This window comes from Gopherus evgoodei, chromosome 14 (genome assembly GCF_007399415.2).
Source record: "Gopherus evgoodei ecotype Sinaloan lineage chromosome 14, rGopEvg1_v1.p, whole genome shotgun sequence".
Classification (NCBI taxonomy): Eukaryota; Metazoa; Chordata; order Testudines; family Testudinidae; genus Gopherus; species Gopherus evgoodei.
The window spans coordinates 1679396-1701841 of record NC_044335.1 but is presented as its reverse complement, the minus strand read 5'-3'; the positions used below and the strand labels follow the sequence as shown (position 1 = coordinate 1701841).

The 22446-nt window shown below is 50.6% G+C and overlaps 1 protein-coding gene across 1 annotated transcript in view; it reads right to left on the bottom strand.

The window, feature by feature from the left end:
* Positions 1-12399: 12399 nt before the first annotated feature.
* CTNNBL1 (catenin beta like 1) overlaps positions 12400-22446 on the bottom strand; it is a 108747-nt gene continuing 98700 nt past the window's right edge. Inside the window, exons 14-16 of the mRNA XM_030532901.1 lie at positions 19809-19946; positions 18706-18778; positions 12400-12635 (exon numbers count right to left, since the gene is read on the bottom strand). Of these exons, the coding sequence (XP_030388761.1) occupies positions 12547-12635; positions 18706-18778; positions 19809-19946 (300 nt within the window). The 3' untranslated portion in view covers positions 12400-12546. The remainder of the gene's footprint in view (positions 12636-18705; positions 18779-19808; positions 19947-22446) is intronic.

Sequence of the window (22446 nt, the reverse complement as noted above, 5' to 3'; positions counted from 1 at the left end):
AACAATTTTGAACCTTAAATTCAGATTTCAAAATAATTTATAAGTTAATGGAGGGCAAACAGAAGAAGAATTAGATGCCATGCGCTGGGCTCGACAAGAAATAAAAACACAGAGCACCTTCCCAGTGCTGTCCAAGTGCAGGGCCAGAACCTCAGCGAGTGTCGACCAGCGCAGCTCCATTTGCATGCGAGTAACTAGGGCTCAGGAGGGGTAGTGACTTCCACGCAGCCAGGCCGCTCAGGTAGGCGCTCAGCAATCCTCAGCCGCCAGCTAACGATGTGAAAACAGCCCCCCCCCGCCACAAGAGCATTACCCTGACCAAGTCCTCACTGAACGCTTTGTTCACATTGTACCTCCCCAATACAGGCCCCTCCCCAACCGTTACTCCCTGCCCAGCTCCGTCTTCACGCCACTCACCCATCCACAGTGGCAGTGAAAAGAGCAGGCTGAGGCCGAAACCTTTCACCCACCAGCAGCCACCGCTCACGGCTAGATCTTCGATGCTGGGAATAACAGGTGTCAAATGCTGCCTATTGCCTTGTGAACCTGGCCCAAAGAGATGCTGTTTCCCTACCAGTGGCCTCAAGCCCCCGAAGATAAAGCTTTTAACGGTATGAAGAGGGCTCTCATTTAGAATCCAGCTACTAAAGTGGACCCAGGCCCTGTTAGCATGGGCTCAGGTTAGTTTCTGCCTCTCCACTCCATGCCCAGAATGTTGGATTGGTTTGTTCATTTTTTTCCTGGGCAGAATAAATACCATTCAGACTGATACTGGACCCGTTTCTAGTCCTTGTTTTGAATCTCAACAATCCCTGTTCCTTCCACAGCTGAAGTGTGATAGTCGTGTGCTATTCGATTATTTGCCAAGGCCCGTGCGCATCGCAGGAAGGCACATTACCACTATCTATAAATAAGATATTTTATTACACAAACAGGTTATGACAATGATAACAGCACCATGGAGACGGCTTAGGGCTGATTTAAGCGATATCAGAAAATCAAAGGAGGGTTGTGTCGAGATGTCTGGGTACTGCCAGACAAGTGAGCACAGTCCAAAGCACTCCGTGAAAAGTACAGGCGACTAGGACCTGGGTCTGGGAGAACACAGATTCCAATGTCAGTCGGGGGCGGGCACAGCCTCAGGAGGGAATGACGGTCTAGTGTTGAGAGTAGGGAATCAAAGAATATCAGGGTTGGAAGAGACCTCAGGAGGTCATCTAGTCCAACCACCTACTCAATCTCCAACTAAATCATCCCAGCCAGGGCTTTGTCAAGCTGGGTCTTAAAAACCTCTAAGGAAGGAGATTCCACCACCTCCCTAGGGAACCCATTCCAGTGCTTCACCACCCTCCTAGTGAAATAGTGCTTCCTAATATCCAACTAAACCTCCCCCACTGCAACTTGAGACCATTGCTCCTTGTTCTGTCATCTGCCATGCATGAAAACATGCAGGGCTGAAGGAAGTCAGTCTCTGTGTAAAGAACTGGACCAAACTTTTTGAGTTCTAGGGGAGTGAAAAGTCTTGTGTTGCTAGCTTATGCAAGAAGTGCCCATTATTCCTCAGGAGAGGGGGAGGGCTGCTCTCTAGAGTCATTCTGAGCTTTGAAAGGACCCAAGGCCATTGCCCTGAGCCCTCACCACTAGTAGGTGCTTGACAGAAAACTGAATGAAAAGAAATCCATAAATCCTGCAGTATTTCTGCACCAAGAGGAAGGATGGGCTTATAACTAAGGCCCTGGTCTGGGACTCAGGATATCAGGGTTAAATTCTCTGTTCTATTACAGTGTCCTTTTGTGACCTTGGACAAGTCACATTCTCTGAGCTTCATTTCCTATCTGCGGCATGTTGTTAATACTTCCCTACCTCAGAGGGCTGAGGCAAGAGAATCATGAACTCTGCAAAGTGCTCACACACTGCGGTGGTGGTGGAAACCAACCAGACAGAGGTACAGTTTCAGGTTGAAGGCCAGAGCCTTAAAGATTATGTCTTTGCTACGTGAACATTCACCAGGAAAAGAGGCAGCCAAATTAAAGTCTTCACAGCTGCCCTTTACCAACCAACTGAAAGTTTCTGGGTAGCTTGACAGAGACTGAAGTAAAGGGAGGATCACACACTGTCTTACCACTGGTGGAGCACACTCCACTCTGGGCATAAAGGCTTCTCTAAGTCTCACAGATCTGACTGGAGCAGCCCACCTGCTGCGCATGATTATCGAAACCCTAGAACCCTCCGGACAAAGAAGCCTTGGTAAAAGAACCAGCATTTCTTTAGGAATGATTCAAGTTCATTTTCTGTCATTTAACTTCTTCCTCTTTTCCAAAACCCACTGTCAATTTCCCAGCAGACAAAGGGCTGTCATGGGGTATCAGTGTCATTTCCAGGATTGTTTCATGTTCCAGATCACGATTTTAATGGCCAAAAATCAAACACGAAAGACTCTTCCCTCCCTCCCCCCAGTGCCTCTTCTGGTTTATTTACTGCTGCTCATGATAAAGAGTTCCTGCAACCAAGATCTCTTAGAAAAATCCCTTGTGTAAGTGACTGCATTTGCACGTCAGAAGGTTTGCTTCTCAATTCTGACAGCGTCTCTTTGTATTTAGTGTTGCCTTGGTCCCTCTACAAGGATGCCAGAAAACATTCCTCAGTCATGATTTGCACTCACCTCGCCCCATTTAGAGATGCTAACAAGCTGTTTGGGCGAGCCAAGCCAGAGATGCACCCGGACACCCAGTGAACACGGCTATTACTGTTCTGTGCACACCAAGGACCCCCGCACAGCTTCTGCTGGGTTCCCTCCTGCAAGGAAATCAGAGAGGTTATGTTGCTTCAATTTGAAGTCTTTCCAGGTGCCATTATCTGGTCCTGTTGCTCTGTGAGAGATGTTCTAACCCAGCACTTATCAGATGCCAAGATTGGCGGGAGACTCAAGGGGTTCCAACATCAGCCGCTTGTTTTCTGGGTTGCTCTCACATAGGAGCTGCACCCAGCTCCGGCAACGTTTGCATGCAGGGCCTTATGGCTTCAGTTGCCTACTCCCAGGTCCTGCATCAGCTCCCGTGGGAGCTGAGTCTGGCTAAGGATGGGTCTGAAGCCCTGAGTCTAAATGATGCAGAAAGAAAAAATTAACAGCAGGCTCCCCATAGCCGCCACGATGGGGATGCGGCAGGGAAGCAGCTCCTCCTCCCCTGCCCCCAGTGTAATGCCCTCTGTAGGTGTGGGGCACCACACCGGGGACACTGCTCTCATGTGACGTGGCACATTCGGAATTGAACAAAAGTGTCCATGGAGGTCGCGCGCATCAGAAGGGCGGTGGATGTCAGCAGGCAGGCAGGGCTCTACAGGTGGCCACACGGAGCTGGACTCAGGGCCAAGATCAGCCCCCGTCTCACACGTGCTGAGCCTCAGCCAGTGAACCCTCATCTGAATCTCCACCTCATTCACCCTGCGAGCAGGTCATGTCACTGCCATGGGGGAGCCAGGAGCTGGGGCCGGGACAGCACTGCGTCCCCGAAGTCTGGACTAGTCCTCTCAGCGACCCTGAATGGAGCGACGGCAAGAGGAGTTCTGCCTGCAGACGATCACCCACCCACGGCCACGTGTTGGGCTTCACACAGGAAGAAGCAGTGCCCCTAACTGGGGACTTCAGCAGAACCCTCGCTGGTCAGCAGTATTGACGCTGACAGATCTCAGGGGATCTGACCTTCATCAGCAGATCAGCCAGCACCAGCAGCCAGTTGGGTGCCAGGTCTGAAACCAGATCGCTGAGGGACGGGAAGCCTGGGGACTCCAGCACAGTCCAAGAGTTGTTGCCAATGGAGTGAGATGAGACCTGGGTTGAAGTGGGAAGTGTATCAAGAAACAGGCCCTAGAACCAGCCCTTACGATAGGTTCCTTGGGGACAGCTGGCATGGTGGGTGCTCCACCCCCGTAGAAAGAGGCAGGGACAATCCGTGCCAGCAGAGCCCTTGTTTCCCCTCAAGCCGTCAGCAGCCAGAAAAGAGGTGGATTAGGTTGAGCCCGCCAGAACCCCCCGAGAAGACACTGACGCCCAAGAGGCAGGCAGTGCAGCTTGGAGCCGAGTGACGGGATGCACAAAGTACCATGAAGACTGCTTGCAGCAGGACAGACTCTGCCCCGTTAGCCTAGACTGACCAGGCCGCCCCACCTCTGGGTCACACCGCTTGGGCCTGTGGGTGACAAAGGAAAGGATGAAATCCCCACAGCTCTCTGTGCTGTGAGATGGAAAACATACCTGCCCCTGGCACAGGGGCCTTGGGGCAGTGCTCTGACATGGGCAATTAAACCCTCTTGTAGTAAGATGAGGCCCTGAAACAAACTCTTGTGTCAGAGGCCCAGTCTGAGGCCTGAAGCCTGAACCAAAGTACTTCCAGGCATTGCTAAGCAAAAGCTGGGCTGTGAGCCAGAGGCAGGCCCCACTCACAGAAGTTGGCAAGAAGAGGATTGCTAGAAGCAGGTGCATCCACACGTAAGTGCCAATAAGAGGAACTTGTGCCAAGATGACATCAGAACACTTCACAGAGGTAACGAGGAACAGGCAGGTGCATTTTATAGACAGAGTCAGAAGGACAGCAGGATGGACAGATCTGTTTGAAACAACATGATCAAAGGAGGAGACAGCCCCCAATGGGCCAAGGGGCTGTACCTCAATTTGTCAGTAGGGCTGCGTAATCTGTCCTGTAACTGTATAAAAGTAGGTCCCGGAGTGTACATCTTTGTCCAGCCTAGAGGGCAGTGGAAAGTCCCACCACTGACTGAGCCGGTCCATTGCTGGGGGCACAGATTCGTAGTATGTCCTGTACAGTCTACGGGAAACTATTACTGTGCTTCGTTTGACAATAAACCTGGCTTGGGTTCCTTTGTACCTTACCAGAGTCTGTGGTCTTTGGGGGTTCTCTCAGGGTTTGCTGTGTTAGCTACCCGCGCAGAGCTGGGACAGCACACAGAGGGAACACGCACGCAGCCGACTGTTCTCGTCATCGAACAAGAGCAGAGCACCACACCAGCTACTGACACCTCTTATCTGTCTAGTGATGGCCTCATTGCTGGTAAAGGGCTCTGAGCGCCCTGCTCTGCAAATGCAGATTCCTTCTCCCCGGAGCAGGAGGAGGCTGGAAGCCAGGCTGTGATAACTCCAGCCTTCCTTTTGCACGGGCATGCAGGGGCCCAAAGGGCTCTTCCCAAGCAGGCCCCAACTGGTGGGACAGGGAGGGCAGACAGCATGTTCTATTCTCCTGCCTTGAGTGCAATTTCACCAGCTCCAGGGCTACAGATCCCTACCCACCCACCCAACTCCATGGCCAGAGCAGACTGCGTGGCAGCTGGGTGGGCACTGCTGTGTGTGATGCTGCCAACCTCTCGTCTGGGAAGGGATTCAGAAGAACAAGGGCTACGGTGCTGGGGGGGGGAGCGGGGGCAGGGGGAAGGGCATCGCACCAGCCGCAGAGGCCCTCTGCCCCTCTTCTGCTCTGAGTGTAAGTTCCCTCACCTCCCAAATCACCACAAAGTGTCTCATCAATCATGTTCCCTCTAATTAACTTCCAATTTACCTCTTTAGTCAAGTCTGTTTACAATCAGAGACAAGAAAACACGACCCAGAGCGAGGTGCAATAAATCGGTCTCTCTCCCTGCACACTTTGCTGCCTCTATCTTATAAATCAGCTCCCAGCTGTGTGCTGAGCTACTCTCACAAGGGGGGGGGGGACGCCCAGCACGCCTGCCCCAGCCATCCCGTCTTACCAGAGCTCCGCTCTCCTGGGCCCCCTTGTCAATTCTCCCACCTCCTGCACACTTGAAAGGAACGTGAAAAGGGATTTTCTAATCCCCTGGCAGCAGCCAGAGAGCAGGACACGGAGCAGCAGCAGCACCAGCACCACAGTGAGTGCTGCATTCTGAACGCTGAGCACGCGGCAGCAAAGAAAGGCCTTGGATTCCGGACCAGATGAATCCATGTGCCACGGGCTAGCGGAGGCCCAGCTGCTTCGGACGGGAGCCCAGTGGATTTACGTTATGCTGTCCACAGGAGTGTGATGTGAAGGAAGGGGAGCGCGACAAGACACCAGTGCCAATGATGCTGAACCCATCTGTGCCAGGATGAGCACGTCAACAGGTGCTTCTAGCCGGGGTCCTGGGCGCCCAGCACGGAGTGCACAAAGCTATTACAGTCGTTTTGTTCCCTGGAGCCAGCACTGCCAGCCTGGCCTGGCCGGGCGCAAAGCACAGGGCTATGCAGCCCGCTCAGGCCCAGGCAGAGCAATGGCAATCAGGAGACTCCAGGGGCTGTTCCCAGCTCCGCTGGGACCTTGGCCAAGTCCCAACCTCTCCATGCCTCAGCTTCCTCGTGTGCCAATGGGGGTTATTCCTCCCTGCAGGGTGGACAGGTGGCGAGAGGTCGCTCCTTCGACAGCTGTGCTGCTCCTCTGTCCTGCACGCAAGTGACTGCCCTTCACGCACCCCTCCCAGAACCCGCCTCTGTCCAGGCTAGCTTCAGCCCAGACACCTACCCCAATCTCACCTCCGTTCCAGAGTGGGCTCAGGCTTAGCTGCTCTGCACAGCATGGTGGCTAAGAGCTGCGCAGCTTCCCACTGATCTCTAACCCCGGAAAGAAATGGACCCTGCCCCCACCGCCTGGGCGCAGAATCTGAGGAAAGGGTTCTGGCTGCCAGGGCCAAGAGAAAAGAGGGGGCAGCACTGATCCCAGTTTCTGTAGCCAGCGTGGGTGTGGGGAATTCCCTAGTGAAGGTGAAAAGGGGAAGCAGAAGGACCAGGCGAGCACACTACAGGGGAAACCCCCATCCCACCCATCTCTTGCAGTCCTCCACCCCCAGCAACTTGTGACCAAGAGCCCCAGAGCTTCCTGCTTCGGGGGCCTTGGGTTATAAACTCAGTGTGGAACTAGACAACCAAAACCCAGCACCTTTGCACCAGTGGGAAGAGCAATGCTTGGCTCAGCTCCCTTTATTCTGATGCTCAGTTAGCAGTCTCCGGCACTGGTGGGTGGTGATTGTGCAGCGTGTGTTGGTCAAACTCCAAGAGACCAGATGGAGTCCAAAGGGGATTATCCATAACATGGCATCAGAACGCCACTGTTTTACCAGTGCTCCACGTGACCCCCGTGTAGTGCTGTATGTGGGCAGGCGATGTGGCTCAGTCCTACGCCCGGCCCCGAGGCTACCTGCACCAGCCACAGCGCTGCACTAGGGACAGTGCTAATCTTGTGATTCTAAAGCTCCGTCTACCTCCAGAATCCCAACGCATTTAACAAACTGCCCTGGGCAATGCAGCTTCCACCCAGCATGGAGCCTGCTCCAGAAAAGGAGCTGGGACGGGATGCCTAGGCCCAGACACCAGCACAAGGCCCTACTTACCCAACAAGCGGGTACAGAGCCTTCCGCGAGGTCTGCAGCCAGGTAACGGTAGACGGCTTTCCCATTCCACTGGACTTCACTGGCACAGCACACCGGAGACAAGAGTTGCCCAAATGCTCAATAAAGAGACAGGCCCTTCAGGTGTCTGTCACGGGCAGGTGAGAGCCACCCGTGCAGGGCGACATTTCTGATCCCAGCGCAGCTCGCACTCCTGATCACAGGCAGCTGTCTCTGCTCTCCCTCTTCTCCCAGGGGCAGGTGCTGTTTCTCTCATGGCTTTTGGCTGAGATGTCTGCTGACTCTGGACAGTCCGAGACGTCGCTCTGACGCTCCTTCCTCCTTGTTTTTGGGACTTCCATACCGCGCTGCTGGGGCGCGGCTGCCTCCAGCACAGTGGTCTTGAAATGTCGGCCAAAGGTCCATAAACAAACGAGGCTCTTATTTCCTTTGTGAGAATAGGTTCTTCGTCATCTCCTGTGGCAGCACATGCTGTGGGGCAGTTGCTCTTCCCCTGCTTGGGACTTAAATTTAACCCCCTATTCACTCGTCACTATTAACATAATGCATTTAACACACAGCCCTGCTCGCCATTTAGTTTTCACACAGCTGCTGTTGCATTGCCCTCTGAACTTTAACCCAGGGTCAGCAGACTGAGGCAAGTAAATGGGGACAAATCCCCGTCTACAACTCAGTTTTTTTCATTAAGGAAGTTCACTATTAGCTCAACCCTTTAATCCTCCCCAATTATAACAATGCTATTTATCCACAGCTGCACAGACTCTTCGTGCCTGGCTTGCATCTCCAAGGCTTTCCCATGCCACTGAACATTGGTGCAAAAGTGACATGGCATGCATCAGGAGCACTTTAAGCTGCAGAATTATCTTAATTAGTAACCCAGGGCAGAGGAGAAGGCATCTCACACTTTGCCCTGTGGTGAGGCTGAGTCGCCTCCCCACCCCACGCACAGCAGTTTAGAGTGGGCTCTGGCATGTTGCCGGAGGGAACTCTCTTGGCTAGTCTATCATGGCCACTAGAAGTTGAAAGAAGCAAGTGCCCAGGTGCTGCAGGGGCAAATCCTTCAGGTGGAAGAGTTCAGCTTGCAGCAGGTCCCAAACTCAGACCACAATTTATTGCAGCTGTTTCTCTCTCACTGCAGCTCCCTCGCCTAATGAAAATTTAGTGCAGGTGGGAAGATGACTTCCCAGCCCCACAAGACTATTCATTCACTGAAGATATACATGTGCTGGGTGGTTCTTCAGGCACAAAGACCAGCTAGCTGAAGAGAACCCAGAAATTAACCAGCGGGTACACACTGTTCTTCAGCATATCTTAAGAAAGGAGCAACGATCCTGTGACTTTATCTCCAAGAGGAATGGTGCCTAGTTGTTCCACATTTAGGAAGCTCTGACAGCCTCACTGGAGTCCCCAACACCACAGCACTCAGGGACATTTGTGCAAGATGGTTTCTCTCTGGTTTCCACCTTCCCAGGGTTTCCGTGGGCTTCGCTGAGGCAATATAGGAATGTTGCTGCTCTTGCTAGCAGAGAAGGAGCATCATGTTGCACCAGAATCACTCCACCGTTTTAAGAAAGCCCGTACCAAGATAACAAGCTCTGTGCGAATACCTCAATGACATCTGGACCACTCTTCTCATCTATCACAAGGAAGAGACACTCCGATTGCTTTGTGTGCAGATAAGCACAGACATTTTAACTTTTATAATCCCCTCAGACATTTCTTTCACTGGGAAAAAGAGCGAATTTACTCCTTTCTTGAAGCCCAGATTGGCCTGTTTGTGCTTCAATTGACTTCTCAATCAGGCTGCTTCTGAATCGCCCTCTAAGCACAAGTCCCTGTGATGGTTTTATGGGTCAGATAAGGGTGCTCAGTGACAGGCTAACAGATCAGCAGACAATGCAGAAAGAGAGCATTACAGCTCCAGAGGATTTAGGCTGGTATAAGTGGTGTGATAAGGCTCCAACCTACCCCTTGGTCTGGGCCTCGATTCACTATTCCAGCCAAGCTAGTGCAAGAACTAGGGGAGGGGGTGTGGAGCAGGAGGAGGAGGAAGGTGGCATAACACCTCCCCAGTTCTGGAGCTGGTTTGGCTCTGATGTAAGTCAGAGCAGCCTCAAGGCTGGTCTAATTTACCCTCTGCTGCAATAGTTGTCTAGAGGCTGTTGCAGCAGCTTGGAATAGGCAGAGCACCATGTGCTTCAGCCCCAGCTCCTCACTTCCCAAGCCACAACCCTGCACTCAAGGCTGCATGGGAGGGAGAGTGGGGGGTAGACTGTAGGCCATTTTGCTGCCTCTGCACCACCAAGAGGGGGACCCCCTCCCCCTCACACTCGCCTTAATCTCTAACTGTCCTCACTTCCAAGTGCCAGGTGCGCATCTGTCCCTGACCCTAAAACTGAGAGCAGCTTCTGCACCTCAGACAGCCACTAGGAGGCACACAAGGCAAAGCCTGAACACCGACCTGCGAATTCAGTTCCTCTGCACCTCACAGCTTTTCCCACCAACATTCACTCAAAAAAAAAAATAATTCCCTTTGCCCATCCCCCCCTTTCATAAACCTTCGTGGAAGGAATTCGCAGGCACGACTGACGGTGGAGACAGCCCTGGGAGCAAATGGAGAATGTGCACCAACGGTGTTGTGAAACTGCAAACTCAAGTGCTTCCATCAGACAACTGTTCTACAAGTGACTTTAATCTAGTCAAGGAACAGAAACCATCTCATGTGGCCAAGCTACAGCAAACATAGCTGGCTGCAAGAATTTGATACTGAGCTATCTGCAGACTGAAATGTATCTGGCAAATAGCTAATTAGGTCAAGAGAACGTTTCACAAAGAGAAAGGCTGTTTAATAAAATGGTCACTGCCAGTGTTCTCTAAGCTCCATTAACAGCAGCACTTTTGCAAACACTGCAGAGCAGAGCAGAGCAGAGAGCCCTCTGGTATCTCCTAGCCTGGGTCTCTGCACTTGATGGCCCAGCCAAGGCCAGAGTTAACGGAAAACAAATATTAGATAGCTGTGAACTAAGGCCATTCCACAGTAGTGAGATTGGAAAGCTGCTCTCATTCCTGCCACAGGGATGGTGGACGAATCTTGCCCCTCTGGTAGGAAGCAGAGTTGAGGTGCGACTGTGCACAGAATGCATCCCTAGCTTGCATCCACAATTACTGTGATTAAAGCAGCAAAGAATCCTGTGGCACCTTATATACTAACAGATGTTTTGGAGCATGAACTTTCGTGGGTGAATACCCACTTCATCAGATGCATCTGAGGAAGTGGGTATTCACCCACAAAAGCTCATGCTCCAAAACGTCTGTTAGTCTATAAGGTGCCACAGGATTCTTTGCTGCTTTTACAGATCCAGACTAACACGGCTACCCTCTGATACTTGACACTGTGATTAAAGACAACTTAGGTCACTGTGCACACAGCCAATTCTGTAATTTGTGCACACGGCTCCCTTTTGTGTGAATGCAGCTGCAGTAACTGAGTGCAAATTATGTGCACAACTGTATATCTAAACTAACAACCTGGCCTGTGTTCAACGCTTCACGTTACTCTTTTCTACTCAGTATATTCAAAACCATGTCTCTCTCGCTCCTTTTTTTAAAAACACATAGCTCTTAGTTTTTAGATTCTTTTCATCATTACTATCACATCCCCCGCCACTCCACCCAGCTCTTTTCCCATCTCCTACCCCCTTGTTTCTCTGGTGCAAAATGCAGCTTCATGAAGGACCAACATGGTTTCCAGCAGGTCATCTTCCAGTATGAAAGTCCAAAGGCAGACGCAAGCAGGAATTCACTGTGGAAAGGGAAGAATTCCAGGGTACAGCACTGTCAAGAACTGAAGCCATCTCTGAAAGGATAAGATTAAAGATCCTCTTTTCTACAGGGGTCAAGGAGGGGGGAGGAAAACAGGCAGAACAGATCATTTCTGCACCACAAATGTGTTTTTGCAGCTTTGTGCAGCTGCTGCCACCACGACTCCCATGCTGATCCTGAAGTAATGGCATTCAGTACACCCAGGCCAGTGGTGCCTCCCGAAGTCATGACTGAAGGAACCCTTAAAGCTTCCCTGACAAGACATTCTTCTGAGATAAAATACAAATGCTGTCAGCATGCAAATCTCTCTCAATTAGGCACAGTCCAGCTTACTGGAGCTCCGCTGTTTTGGGATGACCGTCATTAACTCTAGCAGCGCAGAAAAGGAAGCAAGGATGCCCTCAGCAGGCTGCTATCCCAGCTGGGTGCCACTGCTCAAAGAAACACTTGGGTTTGGCTGGCTGACATCTGGAATCACACTGCCAGTGACGGAGGGCGAGCGAGAAAAGGGCTTTGGTCAGCTTCTTTGCAACCCACCTGCTGTGACTCCCTGGAAAGGAACAGAGACCTGCACAGTGCGACTGTGATAGTTTGCATCTGGGGTTCTCCTTCTCACCAGCACTGCATTCCCGGATGTGAAGTCCCAGATCGATAGCTCAGGGGCCAGGGTTCTGTTTAGCCACAGAACAGGGGGGAAGAGTAGTTGAAACAGGAGGGTGAGATGTGGAGGGGCACTGTTTACCCAACTCAGAGCAAGTGCACTCTCCTCCGTTTCTCTTGGTTTAACCCCTGCTACAGCCCAGGTAGGGCTCTCTAAGCCTCCCTAGAAGAGGGGAATTCTGTCTCCATGGCCCAGGGAGTCCGGCAACAAGAGCACCCAATCAGGGCCACTTATAGAAGCTTGTGTCCTGTGGAAACTGTCTGAGACCATCCCCCAAGCTGCTGAAATGTGGTAACGTTCCTGACCAGTGTTCCCCTGGGCTGGATTTGACTCTGCTACCTGGAGGTGAGCGTCTCCCTACCAGGCCCCACCTCTACTCTGCTGTCAACCCCCTCAGGCTGTGCGCATGGGATAGCTTCTCAACAGTATGCAGGAGAGAGGCCATGCGAGGAAGCTACACTAGTGTCTGCGATGCTGTGAGGTCTCTTGGCAGAAAACATCAGACAAAAAAATAAAAAAATTAACTTTAATGTCTCAGAAATCCCTGTTAGAACTGGTTTAACTGAGAAGTCATTTCTGCTGGGCAGCCAGCGGTGGACAGGCTCAGTGTGCTGGCTGTGTCCTCGTTATGAGATGCACAGATTTCAAACCCAGAGGTCTCAGAAATTCTCCAACAGCTCCAGAATCCGCTTCTGCTCGCTCTCCCGGAATTCCTGGTTCTTCCCATCCCCGATGTTCTCTGCGTACTCTGCAGAAAAACAAAAACAAGCCCTGAGCAAGATGTGATGGCAGATAAGCCTCCTCTATTGCAGCGACACCACCGCAGAACCTAAACTTGTATCCTGGCCTGTGAACAACTCACTTCAATACCTGATGGAGAGTTAGCCAAGGAACGGTGATGGACTCCTTTTCCTGGTGATTAAAACTCTGCATGTTAGACATCTACCGACTCCTCATTCAAAGATTTTTTTGGAAAGGATGGGGCACTAGAATCAGTGCTCTTCTCCCTCATTCCTTAGCACGATGGACATCAGCTGGGAGACCAGAAGTCTAGTTCAGATTACACCCCCAGCCTCATCATCTGGAGGGGAGACAGTTTAGGAACTGTCCCCAAGCTGCATTCAAAGCCCTCTCATGAGATCTGGGTCAGAGCCAGAAGCAGTTCACCCTGCACCTTTACAAATTATTACAAAACAAAAGGTAGATTTGGGGCTGAAGACACGAGCATCTGAGTGACTCGACGCTGTCTGCCTAGGAAGATGTTTTCCAGCCTCTCTGGCTCCTCTCATGCAACCCCTTCTTCCCAACCAAAGAGAACAGCTTGTATTCAGTGTCTGAATGGCAAAGCTGCAGAAGAAAGTTTGCTTTAATATTTGTGTGTTCAGCATTGCTACACATTTCTGAGCTCCATCAAAGCCCTCATTATAAGAGCACTGAAAAGGCTGGGGACAGGGAGAAGCTAGTTGGTGTGGGAGCCTTCTCTCATGCACACTCACTGTCTCCACAAACAAAGCAGAGAGCTCTTTGCCAAGGCCTCCGGGATAAATCCGTTTAATATTTATAAACTGCTATAGTCTCTGCAACAAGAGATGCCCAGTGCCACCATGTTTTGCTGCTAGTGGGTCCGTCTGACTGGCATCCTGGAGACAAGGAGGTGGGGGAGCAGCGGAGGACAGAGGGCTCTCCTGCATGAAGCAGATAGCAGCGCCCCCTCTCCCCCCCGCCCCAATGGTTTACAGCTCAGATCTTGTTCCCGCTGCCCAGAGTTTGAACACAGTGAGGCTCAGGGCCATGCCCTCTCTCTGCTGCCAGGTTCTCAATCACATCCCGGCCTGGGGGTGCATCCTGAGCCCAGTGACGGCCCAGCCCACTCTTAACACTCCTCTCCTGGAAGAGACCAGTGCCAGGTGCTGAGCTGGGGGGGAGGGGGTTGCTTTCTCCAGGAAAAAGTACCCACGGATAGCAGTGTGTAGCTCAGTATTCCTGAGTGGGTTCCACATACTGGCACCATCCCCACAGGGAAATAAGCAGAGGCGCAGGTTCTGCCCCGAGCAGGCCATTTCGCTGGCCCTTGTGACTCTGAGTGCCTGAGAGATGTAGCAAGTGGCATGGCCTTTGTTCACGAGCAGCCGAACGGGAACTCTGCACCCCATCTGAGTGCCAGGAGGGACTCCGTCCCTGAGTGTACTGCCCAGTGGTGGAGCCGTGGGACAACACCAGGCTACTCAGATCCTCTCACTTCAAGAAGGAACCTGGGGCCATTTTCTGCAGAGCAGGAGGCACTAGCAGAGCTGGATCACAGCTCAGTTAGATATTAAGGGTTTGTTCAAGGAAAAAGCACCTGCAGCACTTGCCTCAAGTGATGTAATAGCCACAGGGGTCACTGACAGCCATCTCCCCCCCCGCCTCCCCTGAGCCAGTGAAATCTCCCATGTGAGAACAAGTCACAGATTTTCTGTTTTCTGCCCAAAGCGCAGCATTTTTTCCTCCTAAGCATTTAGCTTTGTAAGACGAAGCCTCACAACGACTTGCTGGGAAATTGTTTATTAGGTCACTACCAGCTGATGACATGAAGTGAAAAAAAGCAGATAAAAACTCAGTGAGAATGGGGTTTAATGTATTTATTTAAATGGGGAGTGTGCACGTCCGCCTCACTCAGACTCAGATTCTAGGGTCAGAAGGGACCAATGTGATCATCTAGTCCTACCCCCTGCACAAAGCAGGCCACAGAACCCTACCCATCCACTTCTATAACAAACCCCTAACCTATGTCCGAGTTACTGAAGTCTTCAAATTGTGGTTTGAAGACCTCAAGCTGCAGAGAATCCACCAGCAAGTGACCCATGCCCCATGCTGCAGGGGAAGGCGAAAAACCTCCAGGGCCTCTGCCAATCTGCCCTGGAGGAAAATTCCTTCCTGACCCCAAATATGGCGATCAGCTAAACCCTGAGCATGTGGGCAAGACTCACCAGCCAGCACTCAGGAAAGAAGTCTCTGCAGTAACTCAGATCCCATCCCATCACTGACCACTGGGCATACTTATCTGCTGATAATCAAAGATCAATTGCCAAAATTAGGCTCTCCCATCATACCATCCCTTCCATAAACTTATCAAGCTTAGTCTTAAAGCCAGATATGTCTTTTGCCCCCACTACTCCCCTTGGAAGGCTGTTCCAGAACTTCACTCCTCTAATGGTTAGAAACCTTCGTCTAATTTCAAGTCTGAACTTCCTAGTGTCCAGTTTATACCTATTTGTTCTTGTGTCTACATTGGTACTAAGCTTAAATAATTCCTCTCCCTCCCTAATATTAATCCCTCTGATATATTTATAAAGAGCAATCATATCCCCCCTCAACCTTCTTTTGGCTAGACTAAACAAGCCAAGCTCTTTGAGTCTCCTTTCATACGACACGATTTCCATTCCTCGGATCATCCTAGTAGCCCTTCTCTGTACCTGTTCCAGTTTGAATTCATCCTTCTTAAACACGGGAGACCAGAACTGCACACAGTATTCCAGATGAGGTCTCACCAGCACCTTATATAACGGTACTAACACCTCCTTATCTTTACTGGAAATACCTCGCCTGATGCATCCTAAAACCGCATTAGCTTTTTTAACGGCCATATCACATTGGCGGCTCATAGTCATCCTGTGATCAACCAATACCCCAAGTCCTTCTCCTCCTCTGTTGCTTCCAATTGATGTGTCCCCAATGTATATCTAAAGTTCTTCTTATTAATCCCTAAGTGCATGACCGTGCACTTTTCACTATTAAATTTCATCCTGTTACTATTACTCTAGTTTACAAGGTCATCCAGATCTTCCTGTATGATATCCCAGTCCTTCTCCGTGTTAGCAATACCCGTCAGCTTTGTGTCATCCGCAAACTTTATTAGCACATTCCTGCTTTTTATGCCAAGGTCAGTAATAAAAAGGTTAAATAAGATTGGTCCCAGAACCGATCCTTGAGGAACTCCACTAGTAACCTCCTTCCAGCCTGACAGTTCACTCTTCAGTATGACCCGTTGGAGTCTCCCCTTTAACCAGTTCCTTATCCACCTTTCAATTTTCATATTGATCCCCATCTTTTCCAATTTAACTAATAATTCCCCATGTGGAACCGTGTCAAATGCCTTACTGAAATCGAGGTAAATTAGGTCTACTGCATTTCCCTTGTCTAAATAATCTGTCACCTTCTCAAAGAAGGAGATCAGGTTGGTTTGGTAGGATCTACCTTTAGTAAAACCATGTTGTAATTTGTCCCAATTACCATTGACCTCAATGTCCTTAACTACTTTCTCCTTCAAAATTTTTTCCAAGACCTTACATACTACAGATGTCAAACTAACCAGCGCTTCCTCAGAGCTGTACGCACCGCTGCTGCTGTGCAAACAGAAAGTGCCTAAGATCGGCTTCTGCTTCATTAGACAAAAGAAAATACAATGGTTACAGAACAGTCCAAATCAACAGGGAAATACTTCCAGGTTTCTAAGAGGATATTGGAAACAGCAGAGAACATAGACTGAGGGAACATGGGCCAAATTTTGTGCAGTTATAAAGCATTTGCCTTTTCTCTTTGGTTAAGCACAGAACAGGCTTTAGTTTAACTTTTAACACACATTCCTCCCTCCCAGCTATCTTACTAGTGGCCCATCACTGTAGAATCTAGGTGCTTCTGATGCCTCATTCACCAATCAGGGCATCATTCGGAAACCACGGGAGGGTCCACGTGGGGGCTGGGGCAACGGCCTGACAAGGGGGCAGAGGCAGGAAAGAATGGCCCCTCCATGGGTCAGCAATCACCAGTCCATGTTCCTCCCTGTAAGGGCAAGTGTCCCTATTTATACAATTGTTCCTTGAGCAGAGATCAGCTTAAATAATATCACCACCACGATTTAATACAGCACTTTTCATCAGTGTGTCTTAAAGTGCTTTACGAAGAGTCATTAATTCCATTTTACAGATGGGGAAACTGAGGCATGGGCAGGGCAGTGACGCAGCAAGGTTGCCCAGCAGGCCAGTGGCCGAGGCATAAACACAACCCAGGTCCCCTTGTCCAAGTCCAGTGCTCTATCTACTAGGCCGAATTTGCATTCCAATATCTGCTCCCTCCCAGTCCAAGTACTCCTGAAGCCCTGAAGAGAATACTGACGGTCCAGCTGTGAGTGCGGCTGGATCTTCAGGAGAACAGGCCAGGAGACTGCCTGGTCAATCTGCAGAGATTCACTTATCTCCGGCCCACTCCTCCCCCACTGAAAAACCACGGGAGGAACAGAGGCCTACCGCTTCACTTGCTTGATAAGCAATTTGCAGCAATCCCCAGGGAACCATCAGCTGCCAGAGAAACATGGAGAATAAGTAGGCCATAAAACCAAACTAAAAAGCAGGCACCTAATTAGTATGCAAAACCAGAAAATAAAAATGGAACAAGAGAGAAGCCCACGGAGTGGAAAGCAAGACTATGCATGAAGGGGCGATCCCAGACTGTGCCCAACCCGTGAGTGAGCCAGACACTGGCGGGGGGGGAGGCTTCAGCAACGGCTCTATCCACAAGGGCGGTGCTGGGGTTACGCCACTTTGCAGTGCGGGATTCCTGCTCCCGCTGTGCCAAGGGCTGGAAATCCTCCCCCTTCTTGTCACTAGCCTCTCAAGGGGGACACGCAGGGCCAGTGTGTTGGGACTCCTCCCCCAGATGAAACCTGGTACTCCAACTGGCAGGCAGCTTCCCCAAGTTCATTCCTGAGGTAACTCCTGTTAAGTCAGTGGAGTGACACCAAGGATGAATTTGGCCCAAAGTGCACGACCTCTGACATCTAAACACCAGCCTGGAGCGCAGGTTAGCCCGTTATTCCTACATGTGCAGCTTCTGCACCACGGCTGCCAGCACCACAGCAGCTGTACAGTGTCCAGAGCCCCCAGGAAGAATACTCCTGAGGACCCTGGAGTCCCTAATCACCTCAATCTTTTCCCCGCGGCACCAGTGCACTGCTCACCCTTGCCCTCCCCTCTGAACGGGTGGGGAGGGGCATGAGAGAAGAAACAGCTGCTCTCTCTCTTCCTGTCCGCACCGACACTGTCAGCTGGAAGGGACAGGCCAACCGCTGTTCTTTGTTCTGGACTCAGAGCCAGGACAGCCCTGATCACTGCACTGACAGTGGCACAACTCACAGCCCCACACCACATTCCAGACATTCCTCCTTCCCTCAGAGGGAAGAGACACATCCTCCAGCACCCATAGACACCAACCCAGCTCCTCAGGATCAGCCAGCCATGGTCGCACTGTACAATAAGGAATTGCAGCCTCAGCTGTCAGGGAATTTACAATTTTTTTAGCCAGCTCTTAACAGACCAGCCACCTGGAGTAGCAAGTCAGAGGGGGAACTTTACTGCGGGTGATCATCTCTGCAGCCTGCCACATGTCTCTGCCTTCCTGCTCCTCAATCCAGATGACTATTTATGTTGGAGAAGAGATGGGATGGCCTGGAGCTGGGAGGGTAGAGCCCAAATAAGCACTGCTTTTTTGCAAACACTACATTAAAGCTAGGACTGCAAATCACAACAGCTACATCTTAAAACTGGAGAGCGATACTTTAATACCCTAATCCATATTCATCTGCTGCTAAGAACAAGACAAACATGCCATGGACACAGATATGCCATAGATGGTGCGGGGCGGGGCCATGGGAACGAAACATGAGACTCAGCTAGAACTTTGCAAAGTCTGAACAAGCTCTATTCCCTTGATCTCAGGGAGAATGGCCCTGGGCAAAGGCACATGACTGGGGTACTACAAACCAGTGAGCAAGAGCAACTCACCCTTTATGATGTGCCGAACAATTTTGATGGAGCTGCCTCTCATGTTCAGAATCTGATGGACTCTCTGACGAATCTGGTAGGGAGAGAAGAGAGAACAGACATCATTCCCAGCACAGCTGCAGAGAGACCATGAATGTCTTGTTTTCTTGGCGGAAGAGCAGAAATCCTGAGCATTCTAAACTCCCATCTACCTTCGGAAGCCCACTTCTCTCAGTGCACAGCCAGGCAAGTTTTGAAAGGCTCACCAATGGGTTTGCAAAAGGTGTGCCCACCCCCAGCCCACAAAGCTCCATATTTGTGTGCACAAAGGACCGTGGCATATTGTCACGGAGTATAGGGGAGTCCGGCCCTGCACCCCTCTTCCTGGGACCCACAGTGACTCTTAGCCAGCCAGTAAAACAGAAGGTTTATTGGACAACAGGAACACAGGTTACAGCAGAGCTTGCAGGCACAGTCAGGACCCCTCCACCGAGTCCTTCTGGGCTTTCAGGGTGCTTGGATCCTAGCTAGGATACCCTGAATTCCGCCCACACAGCCCCAAGCCCAAACTCAAACTGCTTCCCTCCTGCCACTCCCTTCCTTTGTCCCCTTCCCGGGCAAAGGTGTTGACCTTTCCCCTCCCTTACCTAGCTCAGGTTACAGGCCCTGGCATCGTCCATCCCCTAAAGTCCTCCCCTGCTCTCCCACTCCCCACACAGACAGCCCCTACTCCATCACACATATCACATGGTTTGAGAGACCCGTAGGCAGAATGAGCTACCGTGGGAATTCACAGGAGACCTACGTGGTGCCTACATCAGACTTCTGGGAAATGGCACTACCTCCAATTGTAAGGCAGAGCACCAACATTTCTACCTTTGGGACTGCTGGCCCTACTCACAGCTGCTCTAGCTGATGTGGTGGTAACAATGCTGGTGTTCTTGGCCCATTAGGGCAGGCACAGTTGTTACCACTGGTGCAACTGTGACTGGAGCAGATTTCTTTAAAAAAAAAAAAAAGTCTAGTGCAGAGAAATTCCTGTAGGGATGAGGAGCAGCGGAGGGGATTCAGAGCCCTGCGTGTCATGGCTGGAAGCCCATGGCTGAAGCAGGTGGCGTCTTTACCTGGGGGACATTGGCATTGCAGATCTCTGCCATGATGTAACAGATGAGCTGCAGAACGAAGAGACCAGCATCTAGGCGACGGAGGTAGAATTCATCCTCCATGTCATCATCTATTATCTCCCCTCGGCGCACCATATCCTGAAGGATGGCACAAGGTGGTGTTATCAAGTGGATCAAGAGAGCGCCCTACCCCCATATTGCTGTGGTACATGTAACAAAAGACAAAGTATCTGGCATTTTTGTAATCTCACTATAGAGGGTTTATCTGCTTTGCCGTATATTCCCAGCTTTCCCCCACTAGGAAATGGAGTCCCTGACCGAGCTCCTAGGATCTGATCCCTCTGCTTTCCCACACCCCAAACTCTCAAACTCAGCCATTGTGTCCACCATCCTCCTCCAGGCCAAGAATCTCTGACATTTCCCCATAAAATAGGCTGTGCGAAGCTAGAAAAAACGTGGAGGTGGGTTCTTTAAACAAAAATAGTCCCAATTCCATTCCATACGATTTTCGCACTTGCAAAAATTTGCCAATACTCTTTCACTGGATATACTTTATGCATCAAGAACTGCAAGTTCTCATTTACTTCTCTTACAAAATTATAGTTCCCTTGAAAATGAATTTAATTTCACTCAATTCCATTCACTTTTTAGCAAACTTTCACCCTTTATCTCTAAAATGTGCTCACCTGCAAAGGATCATGTTTTTATTTTTCAGTAACAAGTTTATAAGTATTTCAAAAAGTCAGGCTGATTTCTGATTCCATGACAAAATGTGAAAAAAATCAATTTCAACTGTTTCCAGTTTTGATGTGAAAAATGTGCATAGTTCTCTCCTTAAAGTCCCTTTTTAGTGAAGGGCTGCTACCAATCCTCAACAGACTCAAAGACCTGTCTATTGGAGCTCCATGTTTCTGTGGCCACGTGAACAAGACAGAACCAAAGCCTAGAGGTCCTACACAGTATGCAGATTCACCACCACTAAACTATTGGCTATTCCAGCTTCGTTTACTGGGAACATTCATACAGCAGATCCTCAGCTGGTATAAATAATCATAGCTCCACTGGCTTTCGTGACAGTTGCACCTGCTGAAGTTCTGCCAGACAGTCTTGGGGCACTGTAGGTACGATGACCTACAAGGGGTCGATGCAGAACAGTGCATTAAGGAATGTTATCCAAAGCACTCATTTCAGCATGATCAGTTCTCATTCAGGACAGGAAGAGCGTCTGGCATAAGAGAAGTGTGGGGTTGGTTTGTTTGGTTTTTTTTGAAGGGGCCAGAGGAGGATCCTTTAGGAACCTCTCTCATCGCCTTTTACTCCTCCCACTCTGAAAGGTTCTACAGCATGGTGATTTCCTGTCCTATAGGGAGGACCAGATAGAGCTTCCTTTCAAAGCCAGTCAGTGGCCCCCTTCAGTCAACAGGGGTTACAGAGAGCAACCTGGGCACTTCTTCTTCCGCTCTTCCCCAAGGCTAAGCATCTGGACCTGTAAGCAGACCTCGGTGGCCCAGTGCTTGTGTGCTGAGCAGACAATAGACGGTCAGGCCCAGGCAATAGCAATATGTAGGGGAAGCTGCCTAAGGAAGTGCTCACTTTTCCTACATGCAGGGTACGGAGGTTAAAGGAGGCAGCTGCCAGCATCTAGCCCATCTCCGTGGAAAGTCATCACACTGCTTAGAACATTTTCTCCAAGGATAACCCAGCAATAAACTCAGACAGTCCCTTTCTGGGAAAGGCCCATCAAACCCACCCACACAGGTATGTGCCCTCCATTTTCAGAGAGACCAGCTGTAACTCCTGTCACGTGTGACCTTCCACAATCTTCACAGTGGAGGGTTTTTTTTAGAAAAGAAAGGAAGCAGCCTGTCAGGCCCTGCTAGCTCTCTGCAGCTCGTTTGATTTATTATGCAGTGGTCTGGCAGGTGGGCACAAAACAGCAGAGCAATATTACCTCATTAGAGCCATCGCCAGCGAGTACACTGTACCTGCAATGCTCAGCAAGGAGAGCCTTGTGTGTGTGTGTGTTGCAGACAAAGATGCACACAAGGTCACAAGAGCCACAAGCTGATTTCGGCTACCAACTTTTTCTGGCTTTCTGAGCCTACCTCTGCAGTGCAATTACAGGCAGAGTCCCTTAGTCACCAGGAGGAGAATTAACCCTTCCCACCTCTGCAACAGACTCTTACATTACAAAGTCCTGAGCACAGCGTCTGCTGGAGAGGACACAGACAGTGCTCAGGAGGTGTCCCTCAGCAGATGCCTCATGCACAGCCCCTCTAACACATCTATTGGGAAGCAGGGTGTGTGTCCTGGTGAGATATTTAACACCAGGCCAGCATCAGTGACTCAAGCTACCAGGGCCCTACAGAGCCCTGTAAGGGGAGGGAGGGGGCACTAAGCCATCCATCCATCCCACTCCTCCCCATTGCCCAAAATACTAACAATCCTAAGGGGTCTGTCCAAAGGTTGAGTCCCTGCCCTGCGCTTAAGCGTTGTCCTCCGGGACCTCCTCTGCCCTAGCTCCTTTGTTGTCTCGGGGCTCCGAGAGAGACTCCCTCCCCCTTCAGTTCCTGGCTGGAGCTAACTGTGCCCACCTCTCAGACCGGCGGAGGCCTGATGTACACGTATAGATACAGCC